The 12526-nt window shown below is 33.6% G+C and overlaps 1 protein-coding gene across 2 annotated transcripts in view; it reads right to left on the reverse strand.

The window, feature by feature from the left end:
- LOC136037794 (patched domain-containing protein 3-like) overlaps nt 1–12526 on the reverse strand; it is a 130317-nt gene that overhangs the window by 50126 nt on the left and 67665 nt on the right. For both annotated transcript variants that reach the window (XM_065720627.1, XM_065720628.1), the window contains exons 7-9: nt 10579–10699; nt 6391–6549; nt 4902–5039 (exon numbers count right to left, since the gene is read on the reverse strand). In XM_065720627.1, the coding sequence (XP_065576699.1) occupies nt 4902–5039; nt 6391–6549; nt 10579–10699 (418 nt within the window). The remainder of the gene's footprint in view (nt 1–4901; nt 5040–6390; nt 6550–10578; nt 10700–12526) is intronic.

Here is a 12526-nt window from a genome sequence, read left to right on the forward strand (position 1 = left end):
AATTTTTACGCTGGTTGCAAATATACAAATCTATTAAGTTTAATGTTACCCATTAAAAGATACGAGCCTGACAAAATGTGTGTGATTTTAAAAAAGGGGGAAACACCCTCAAAAAGTCAAGCGATCTTATTGAAAATCACATCATCAGACTCGGTAAACAAAGGAACCCAAAATACAGTACCAAACCAATGGCAACATGGCAATTAGCCATGTCCCCCTTTTCCCCAAAGACATCCAGTCAAAATTTTCAGATAACCATTTGATTCAGGTTAGTTGAAAGGTCCAACAAATGAACCTCTGGGGATAACATGACTCTCCGTAGTCCCTGAGAAGCGGGTTGTAAATTACACAAGCTGCCCATGGTTTACATAGAGCATTTGTTATTGAGAAATACACGGAAATTGTCTAGGAAAAACTTTCTATAGGGGGAAGGGGAATTTTCCACTGAGAGAATTTTTCTTGGGGAGCGAAAGTTTCCGGAAGGATCTTTCCAGGGAGAATTTTAAACGGGGAGAGAGGATTTGTTGGGATGATTTGAAAGACCATCAGAAACTAGATTTTTTTAAAATACTATTCTTTTTAACTAAAAGTAAGGAGCAAAATTAAAAGCTTAAAACTAACAGAAATAATTTCGTATATGGGAGGGGTTGTCCCTTCCTCAAACCTCACTCTTTATGCTTGGCTTTCTTGTCCCAAAAAAAAAAAATTAACAATATGGCACCAAACAGTTCAAGAAAAAAAAGTATAAGAAAAAAAAGCGTAAGAAAGAAAAACATGAAATTTTTTTAACTATATGGCAACAAACAGCGCAAGAAAAAAAAACAATATGGCACCAAACAGCATAAGTAAAAAATGAACAATGCGGCACTAAACAGCGTAAGAAAAAAAAAGTGTAAGAAAAATAGCATAAGAAAAAAAGAATGTTAAAAAAATTCACAATATTGCACCAAACAGCGTCTCTTCTAACTAGATCAGGGAAAATGGAGGCCTTTGTATTGTGGGGTTTTTGACCTTAGATGGTTAAGGATTGATCCCACTATGTAACTCATAGGGACTGGTAACAGAACAGGTTATTTCATCAACACCTTTTAGACTTAGTAACTGTCAGAACAGATTTTTTTTTCCGTTAAGTCACGGTTTGACTTTCTTCTAAGTACGTCAAAACAAGTGTTTGTGTTTTTGCGTGCTGCCAAGATAAAATAAAAAGTTGGCAACTCAATATTAAAGTCAAGGTAAGTATCTTGTATGAAAAATATTTTCTCAATGTCATGCTAATAATAAATTATGCCTGAAATTTTTACCATTATTTCAAGAAAATCGTATTGTAATGTACATCTTAGGTAATAACTGGCCAAGTTAAATTTTTTCAAAAAGATTTGGTTGTAATATTAAAATATACAATTTTTAAGTTTAATAATTTTGATAATCATTTTGCTAGAAATACATTATCACTATTTCTGGAGAATGGCTGAAGAATATTTGAAATACTAAATACAAACCGCAAATGTCATATATATGTCGAAATTAAGGAACTTATTTCATCAAGCTGAAAATTTAGTTTCTAATTTATTTATTATTTATTCATTTTTCTTAAATTAATGAATTGATTCAAATTAATTTAGCCAACAGGTTTAATCAATTAATTAAATTATTTGCTTATTTATCGGTCAATTATTTTTTTTTATCTTGGATAATATCATTAAACATAGAATTTGGTTTGGAATTTATTTAAAACAAGGGCTACTGGCAAAATAAACTCTGCATTAGGAATAATTGAAAAATAGAGCACATGTCTTTGTCATGAGTCAGCATAGAATTGAGTTTGGCGGTCCTTACTAGTGACTAAGGCCGTATTCAGGGGAGAGGTAAGGGGGTTTGATCCCCCTCCTCAGAATTTTAATCGATTTTTAAAACGTGACAAAAATGCATATCAACAAATTTTGCTGTGTTTTTAAAGTTTATTTGTAACCCTCCCCTGACCAGCAAAAGTAAATGAGGACTTTTGGAGGTAAAAAAGACCCTTAACAGAATATTCCATGTTCTTAAGGTTCTTCTATGTTCGATGTAGTTGGACAGGCAGCCATATAAAATAAAACTCTATATAAAGGACATGTCCTTTCCCAGTCCTCCACCCTTTACGGCAAAGTCATACAGTGGTTCACCGACAGTATTTGTGTCTATTAAAATTTAGTTAATGCATAACTGCAAGTGTCTTCTTCACTAATGACAAAAGGGTGTACCTGAAACATTTTTAGAAACCGAATCGGAAATTTTGATTCTTGAAGTATTGTGATAAATGCTAATAATATAATAATAAAAAATCAACCAATATAACTATAGAGAACAATTGAATGTGGATTGACAGTTAAATATATACTGATATTCATTGCTAAGTCTAAATAATTTTGGATTTATTAAAGTTGTAAAAGAGAAAATGTTTCAAATATATTTTGTTTTCAGTAAAGTACAAATTAAGTTCTGGTCTTTACAACCCCAGGGGGGCGATAGCAATCCTCCAATTTATGGTAGTTTCTGCTCGTTTTGACTTTCACTAGATTATTTATTGAAATTTATGGTTGTTTTGGCTTTCATGTATTTATTGATAAGGATTTATTCCCAAAAACATATCCTGAAGTACCAACGTAATAGTTTTCCCTGGAATATTGCAAATATATGCTTTTGAAAACCTGAGTAGACATAGTTTATCTTAATTTAATTTTATGTCTACCTCAACTTTCCCTGAAGATTTCAACTTGATACCCTATTTCATTCCCGAGATGTTGTATCTGTGCCATTTTGACAACCTGAATGCACATTTTGATTTAGTTTAGTAGTAGCAGTAAGAGCAAAAGTCGTGGTATTAGTAGCAGTTATAGCTACCATAAGTTGGTGCAGTAGTTGCAAGTAGTTACAGTCGCAGTTGCAATTCAAAGTATTCACAGTCAATGTTTCAAGTATGCACAGTCAAAGTAACAAGTCGTTAAATTATGGTCAGATGTCTATGGGGAAAACAGGTTCATGGAAGGGGGTGGTTACCATCCAGGTACTTTTGACTCTTAAAATACGCACCAGAACTTTCATTTTCCAACAGAATTATCCCTCCCGAAGGTTCTACGACATCTCCTTTGTTATGGTCAGATGTCTTTCCTAATATGGTCATCCCCGTTAAATTATGGTCAGATGTCTTTGGGGAAAACAGGTTCATGGAAGGGGGCTGGTTAACATCCAGTCACTTTTGACTCTTAAAAAACCCACCAGAACTTTCATTTTCCAATTGAATGATCCTCTCCCAAAGGTTCTACGACATCTGCTTCCATATGAAGTGCCTTGGTGAAAAGAAAATAAAAAGAAAAAGAAACAATGCATAGAGCCCACTTCGCTCTTTACTGAGGCAGCACTATTGCCCTGCCTATGACTTAATCAAAATTGTGCGGAATTATAACAATATATTTAAAACAGTTACACTGAAATAAACTCCTTGTGTGAATATTTACTAGGTGAGTGAGCCAGCACCCTTTTAGATTCAGTAAGGATTCATCCAAGAAACTAAGTGTCGGCATTTCGTTTAAAAATATTAAAAAGCTCTAAAAAAGGACAAAGTTTCCTGGCTTGTTTATTTGAATCCCACGCTCCCATAGATCCAGTTCAAAGAAAAACAAACAAAGAGTCAATATTTTTTCATGGTTGAAAATCGGCTGAGTGAACTTGCAAATCTAATAATTGCAAACATAAATATTTCCCATGACACTGGGTACACTTGTATAAAACTAAATATGGTATTGAGAAACATAATCATTGAACCTTATCAGTAATATCAAAAACCATATACTTTTATAGCCACATAAAATCCTAGAATGGTTAGATTCGTGGTCAAAAGATGTTAATGACTGTCATTGCAGACGCTGTAGAGATTACAGTATATCTAGATATATATATATCTAGATATATATATATATATATATATATATATATATATATATATATATATATATATATATATATATATATATATATATATATATATATATATAAATGGAAATTATAAGCATAGAAACTACCCATCCTACTTTGCTGCATTATCTGATTTCTGAATATGGTGTTTTAAAATTTCCCAACAATGATTTGGTCTGTTAGAGAAATCATTTTAAAATATTAGTTAACAGTTTTTGTTTGGATGGCGGAATTACCATTGTCGGGGAAATTGTTGGCTATCAGTTGTTGTCTTTGCTACAGATTAGAAGCTATTATTGTTTAATATATATTTATTTTGTGATTCTTTCGATTTTTTTCCTAATTGAATTGTAAATATTGCCACCGTCAATATTCTGTCAAGATCACTTATACTAGCATCTACTGATTGCAGCCCAAAGCTGTTCGAGGCCAACATGGCAGCATATGTTCATGATCCTACCCATTCTGTTCAAAGCTCCACTTTCTACCTTCTCTCGTGAAGTTTCATCTTCATAAAAACCATTTCTAATGACCTCTAACCACCCCATTCAGGTCAATTTTATTCCTGTTTGGCCCCAGACAGATTGCCAAAAGGCAGAATCTGTGGCAATCTATCATCCTTCGTCAGGGTTACCACCAAGGTCAGTTCCTAAAGTGATTTAGCACAAATAATTGCCCAAATTTGTGCGCTACACAGCGATTTTCGGTAGTATATTCAAAAAATTTACTGTAATACGGCTAAAATAGCTCTTTCTGGCTATTTTAGCACTATTTTGGCAACCATGAGCACGTCCTAAAGAAAGAGACATAATAAAATAGTGCTAAAATAGCACTTTCATGTTAAGGGTGGTAACCCTATCCTTCATCTCTAAATCGTCTAACACCCGAATGTGGTAATCATGAAACGGTAAAAAACCGCCTTTAATATATAAATAAAGTATGTAACTTACAGTGGTGGCACCTATCCCAAAGGCAACTACGTCAGTCAGTGAAGTGACAGTAATTGAAACTCCAGCATGCCTCATTGCTAGGCCAATGCGTTCAGGTATTGGAAGTCTCCTTTGTTCTGGTGTAAGATTGTCTAACGCCTAAAAATAAAGTTAAAAAAACGTGAAAATTAATATAAAAAACAGAAGCAAAATGAAATTGTTAATTGAGGCTTTTACCACCCCTCCCTTTAGATCCTTAATTAATTATTGCCTACTGAGTCAAGTTTTATATTATGTTTATTTATATGCATCAACTATGTATGTATGTGCGTATTTATTTATTTATAGCTCACCGTAAACAAAAAGGAAAATGATGGAGTACAATTGAAACAAAGAAAAGAAAAGAAAATTACACCAAACATCAGGCCTAAATAATATAAAAAAATGGGATTTTTCCACTCATGGCCAGTTTCTTTACTGGACATTTGACATTAAGACCTCATGGCCTGACACAAGGAATTGACAAACTATATTTTCTTATGAGGCACAAGCTAAGAGTCCATGGGGCACTCGAAGCAGAAACTTAACATATCTAAAAGATACACGCTTCATTCTAAAACGATCAGATTCACTAAATATTAGGTAAAACAGCACTATAAAAGAAATATATAGCATGGCTACATTATTATAAACCCTTGCACGAAGGGGTCTATTCAAATGGACTGGGGAACTTATAATCGAACCAGGTGAACGACAGATTTTGCTGTCCATATTTCCCAACATTAATAACCTTAAGATTCCTTATGTTTGCTTAAGATTCTTACCAGTTGGAAGACCAAAATGTGTCAAATTATCACAAGACCAGTACCATTAGCTTCATTACCACTTAAAGCTTCAGTGCCAATACCATTAGCTTCGGTACCATTTAAGTCTATAGTACATCATGTATGCATATATAACGCTGAAAAGCTGTGTGAATTTAACGATGAAAAGTCCGACGCAGTGCTTTTTAACTGTAAAGGCCCACTTCCTCATGAAATTGTGCTTGGGAATTTAAAGATCTTCCCGTATAACCAAATTGTTTACCTTGGACATTTTACGTTTACCTTATGAACGTAATGCTTTGCTTTGATTGCTTTGAAAAGCTTGTAACAACACTATTTTGCTCCCAGTCATATGAACTATGTTATATGAGCATATGAGTTATATGAGCATAGTTATTGATATGAGCTCGGGTATACCTGAATTCTGGACTGAAGGAGGCTAAAACCCATAGTCTCAAAGGACAGCAGTCATATTAATTACAAAAACTCATTTTTTACAAGAGGAAACTCATAATTTATGTCTAAAGAACAAAAAAGTGTGATAATAAGTAAAATAGTAACTTCATACGGGCGAGCCATCTAGCTCCTAAGCCTCTCCCCCCCATAGGTTTGCCCCTGAGTGGTATCTGTATCAACGATAAACAATAAATTTAGCTATATAGGTTAGAATTGAGATTTATAAATACCTGGATTATGACGAACATATCATCAACGCCAATACCAAGAAGAAGAAATGGAAGAACAGGATGAACTGGGCCGTACATAAGGCCAACAAAAAAACATATACCGTACGAAGAAAGGATTGCTTGGCCGACAACAGTAACGCCAGCTACAGCAAGCAAGAACTGAAAAGTAAATATCCTAATATCAATATTTGCTAACATACCAAAGTTTCCATGCTAATGACAGATTAAGAAAGAAAAGGAGGTATATGCCCCGGCATTTAGGAGTGCTTTCCATTTTTTTGTGCCCTTAAGTTGCAACATTTCTACCAACAACTGTTAAGCCCAACAGAGGTATCAATCCACAAAAATGTAGGGGAGGGGGTTTGGGTTTTTTCATTTTTTAAGGAAGATTCATGAAAAAAATATTTTTTTCAAAACTGCCATCCCCTACTCTAACACTTTGTTCCGAAATGGCACACCCTGAAATCCAGGCTTCCTTTAGAAAGATAGGAGACCAAGCTCCAGTAAATTATAAGCCCATACTTAGACATAGAGGTTTTTTCTGTCGAAATCTTTCTATACTAAACATTTATCTTTTAAATAATAACGCATATTATATGTAAGAACTTCAGTGGCTTAAACTATATATATATATATATATATATATATATATATATATATATATATATATATATATATATATATATATATATATATATATATATATATATATATATATATATATATATATACTAGCTGTTGGGGTGGCGCTTCGCGCCACCCCAACACCTAGTTGGTGGGGGCGCTTCGCGCCCCCCCCCCAAGCCCCCCCGCGCGCGTAAGTCGTTACGCGCCATATTAGTTACGCGCCATTGTAGTTGTGTCCCTATGTCCCACCTGTGAAAATAGATATATATATATATATATATATATATATATATATGTTTTTAACTACGTAAAACTTGCGAATATACAACATTCTTTGCTGTCCCATTGTCTGTGCATATAAATAGATTGTCAGGTTTACCGACTCTTGAACATGCAACATATAATGGTCCATGGGAAAACAATCCGTATTCAGATCTATACCTCATGATTCTAATGATTGCCCTTGAGCTTTGTTGATGGTGATTGCTAATCGACGATTCCCTGTGTCGCCGTCGTCATTTATATATCCCCGTGTGCCCCCCGGTGTCCCGGTCGTCATTTATATTCCATGTGTTCCGGTCGTCATTTATGTCCCGGTGTTCCAGTCTGTGAATTCTCTTTGAGGGTCCCGGGCGTCATTGATATTCCTTGTGTCCCGGTGTCCCGGTCGTCATTCGTGTCCCGGTGTCCCAGTCTGTATATACATTCGTTTTTGAATTGGTCTTTTTTTAGGTTTTAGTTTTCTGCCTTTTTTTTTAGTTTTTTTTAGTTATACCTCATGATTCTAATGATTGCCCTTGAGCTTTGTTGATGGCGATTGCTAATCGAACATTCTCTCTGCCCCATCGTCATTTATATATCCCGTCCGGCGTCCCCGTTGTAGTTGTGTCCCTGTGTCCCGGTCGTCATTTATATTCCCTGTGTCCCGGTCGTCATTTGTATTCCGGTGTCCCAGTCTGTATATACATTCGTTTTTGAAATGGTAAATGATGAAATAAATTTTTGTATTTTTCCCCTTTTTTTCTTTTTAGTTTTTTTTTGGTTTTTACATTTTTTTAGTTTTTTTTTCTTTTTTCTTTTTAGTTTTTTTTTATTTTTATTTTTTTAGTTTTGTTTTTCTCCTTTATTTTTCTTTTTGTTTCCTTTTTTTAGTTTTTTAACATGACGTCAGCCGACACAGAAACATGACGTCACCTGAACCACAGACAGACAGACAGACAACTTAAAGGTGTTTCTCGATATACTTGCTTTGTTTTTTGTTTATTTAATTACCATCCTCGAAAATTTTCCTCGTTTCGTAATGTCTTTTTACTTCATTCTTTATTTTTGTTTTTCAGTTTTTTTTTTGTAATAGATTTTGAAATAAAATTTTGCGTATCCTTAGTACTTTAGTAATTATCCTTTTAACAACATTAACATTTAGGTAAAAGTGAAAGAGCTGAAAGCAAAATTTCGAGTTGTTCCATTCTCCTCAAAAATTTTTGTTGTGTAACATACTTCCTTATGAATTACAACGCCACAGGTTACCTAAAGCATTGGAATATCTTTTCTGTGTACAGATAATTCTCCCTGTCCTAAAAGGACAAAGGAAATTGAGTGTTCTTCTTTGCAAGCAGGATATTAACCCCAGAGTGATTTCTGGATTATCTGATTTCGTATTACCTTAGGTTCAAACGGTTATTTTTTTTGCCTTTTCGTCAAATTTTAACCGTTTTGCTGCAAGTTCATGCGTCATAATGTTCCAACGGCTTTAAAAAAGCCGTTGGAGGATTGAAAAAAAAAAAGAAAAAAAAGAAGCGGATTGTACGAGCAATATACTATGATATTTTGAGGATTATGTGGACTCCTCCTCCCTCTGTATGTGTCTGGCCCCAGAAATCATTATTTTTAAAAGGAAAATCAGCACAAGCTGTAATCCTATCTTTCAGAAGATCAGCTAATCTAAAGATTGCACTAAAATCGACTGTACAGCTCTTAAGCAACACCCCAAATTTGGTTTTCATTGGGAACTTTTAAATCAATATTTGCCTAGGAAGTGGTATTCAAATATCAATTGGAGGGGAACCTAATTGGAGTCTCTTTGAATATCAAGTAATCACCTTACCATTACCTTGCCACACACCTTACCATGGAAAAAAGCCTTGAAGTAACAAGCCCCATTTTCATTTGGCGTTTTGCAGACAAAACGTCGAATAAATAAGCCAAATGAAAACCCCCTTACCTATGCACTGTTGCAAATCAAGGTTTTCTAATATTTTACTGTTTGATTTGTTTTCTATTATCATATAAAACCACAATTGAAAACAAGACTTTTTATGCACTCTTTAAATACTTTTCCCAATGTAACGTTAGTTCAACGTAAACGATAATATGATCGGTAGACCAATTTACTTGAAAGCACTTCAAGGACAATATACATTCCTTGGGACATGAAGATGTTTATTATATTTTTATGTTTTTCAACACATTTCACTTCTTTTTCCAAATGAAGTTTTTTTTTCTGTCCTCTATTTGTTAATTAACAGTTTTTGGATGGTAGAAACATGTTAGTTAACAAAAATTGTTTGCATACAATTCGCGGAAACATAACAGTTGGGCAGGAAGTTCAAAAACCATAAGCCTAGAAATAAAATTGGAAATTTCAGGGATTGTTTGTGGAGGCCAGAGGTCCTCAAGGCAAGAATAAATATGTACTAAGGATATATTAAACGCAATAAATATTAGCAGTCCAGAACTCTTTATCAATGTTATAAGTATAGAATCTAGCCATTGTCTATTGCTCCGTTATTTAGTTTTTGAATATTGCGTTGAAATTCTCCAGCAATTTTCTCCAATAATAAAATGATTCGTTAGAGAATACGTCTAACAGTGTCAACTAAAAGTTTTTCTTGGGACAGCAAAAAATTGTAGGGAAAATTGTTGGCTGCATTTAATTCGAAGCAGGAATATGAAATCTTTTGATGTCCAACAAAGTCGGCTGTGATAATTAAAACTGCGGCATAAGCCATTCCTGTAACTTTTCAGGGGAGCCAAAAATAGAGCAAAGTTTGTCTACTGTGGTAGCTCTGAAGGATGAGGCTAATTGAGATAAAGGAAACATATTATGAACCAACTTTTATGCTCTTTTTAGAGGGTATAAATTAAATTTAAATATTTTGAGCAAATTCAAAATTATTCCATTTAATGCCGAATGTCTCCTTTTTCCTATAGGTAAGATAATCCTCTTCTATCAAAAGTGTTCTGAGTGAAATCGAAATTAATCCCGTTTTCGGCGTATTTCTCCTTTTTCCTTGACAAAAAAGGAGACAAATGCCAGGTTCCCATGTTATAGCTCCACAGATTAATTCTCTTACGTCAAAACTGGCGTATCTCCCTTTTATCCTCGTGACGGTACAAGATATGACAATTCTGACTGCACGATTCGTTTCCTTGTGCTGATTTCACCCAAGACACATACATAAGTCGTTTTTGACCAAAATTGCATAAGTCATACTTTCAACTATAACAGCCAAAGTGGATCTTTTGACCCCTTATAAATCCCCTTACAGGTCTTATACTCACTCTTTGTTCGACACTGTTCAGTCTCCCCATAGTTAATCCAACGTAAACGATAATTAGCGAAAATCCAGCTGTCAGCAAGCCAAAATTACTTGAAAGTGTTTCAGCCAGTGCGTCATCATAGCTAAAAATAAAAATAATACGATTTTACAAAATCTTACTATTTCACAAAATACTGTTATAAGGTTAGAATAATTTAATGTCAGGAAATCTAGCTAAAATGTCAGCAGAGAAGGAGAGAAAAGAGAGAGAGAGAAAAAATCATGCTTATTAAAAGCTATTTTAGGTAATTAAAAATAAACAAAAACATTAAAAATGCCAAAAAGACTTTCAAAAGTGCTTGAAAGTGTTCCAGCCAATAAATCATCAAAGTTAAAAAAATAGAACAATTTTTTAAAACAACTCCAAATAATTCAAATATTTTAATATCATCAAACAGAGAGAGAGAAAAATTTTCGAAAAATAAAGGAAAACAAAAGTGAGATAACAAGAGAAAAAAAATTAATGAAGATTAATTAGCAGGAAAAAGAAGAATGATGCTACCCAAACTGCTGTAAACAGAGTTATCATTTTGAAATCACTATTTTACCAGAATTCTACTAGCACTTATGGATAAAGTATCGGCAGTTATTTTTTTTCTTTTTATACTTTGCTGTTAGGAGGTTCACTGTTTTGGGTAATTGAAAAATAGATTGCGATTCTGTTCGTAAAGAAATTATGTTTTTGTTATTATTCTTTAATTTTCAGGGATTGCGCTTTACAATAAAATGCAAGTTAATAGAAAAAGTCAAACTGATTCTATTTAAAGTCAAAAATATGTTTTTAGGTACTGGAAACGGATACCGAGTAGACAATAAAGCTTGATAACCACAAGGAAAAATTCACAATACCGTACGAGCCCTTAGCAAAAAACACAATTATCACCATAGTCGAAATCTCCTTATTTGAGCAAACCCTAATTAAAACATAGTTAGTTGAAATAAAGACAGTAGTTGAAAAATTGTTAATTTTTTTTTTAATAAACAGAATATCCAATATTAATATAAGAGTGCACAAAGCACGTACGCACGGTCATATCTTCGGACGTGGAGAGGCTAATTTTTCTAAAGGGGTGAACTTTTGAAAAATAAACTAAATGGGTGAATTAAAAAAAAAAATAAATCATACAAAAACCATAGAATTTTGGGGAAGGAGCATGATCTGAAGGCCCCCATGTAATAATGCCCGCGTTGTTTATTGGAATAAAAAAATCTATTTACAGTTAAAGCACCCTATACACGGAATATCTATATCAAAAATAAATAAATAAAAGTAACAAACACTTCATTGAAAAGGGTTAAAACTTAGAATTCAAAAATTCAATGAGCAAAGAATTTAAAGAAGATAAATCACAAAACTGTGCATGGTTATTTTCAAATTAAGATACGATGTTCAATGCTGATATCGGGCTGCATAATTAACGTTCGCTGAGGTTTTATTTTCAGGGAGAGGCTAATTTTTGTGTGTGTGGAAACTTTTGAAAAAGAACCTGAAAATTACATTGGATTTATAGCAAAAATCATAATCTACCAGATAACTGTAAGACTTCAGATAATTCAAGAAGAGAAGGGACACGGTCCAAGGGCTCCGTGGGTTGTGGCCTAAGGCCAGGCTTTCTTACTGATATGACAAATCAACTCAATTCATAGTTAAAGGAGATGGTACATCAAATGCTTAAAATTGAAAATAAAAATAATATATACAGAACTAAAATAAATAACAATAATAACTGGAAAAAAAATCTTTGAAACTCCCCATGTTTGTAATAGTTTTGGTGATATACCAAGGATTGCGATAATGTACAATTACAATCTAATTACTAATATAAGTACAAATATAATTAAAAATTTAAAAACTACAATTCTGTAGGAGCCCTCTCTTGGTCACACTCTTGCCCTATGGGTGGTTCGGG

Source organism: Artemia franciscana, chromosome 17, assembly GCF_032884065.1.
Source record: "Artemia franciscana chromosome 17, ASM3288406v1, whole genome shotgun sequence".
Lineage (NCBI taxonomy): Eukaryota > Metazoa > Arthropoda > Branchiopoda > Anostraca > Artemiidae > Artemia > Artemia franciscana.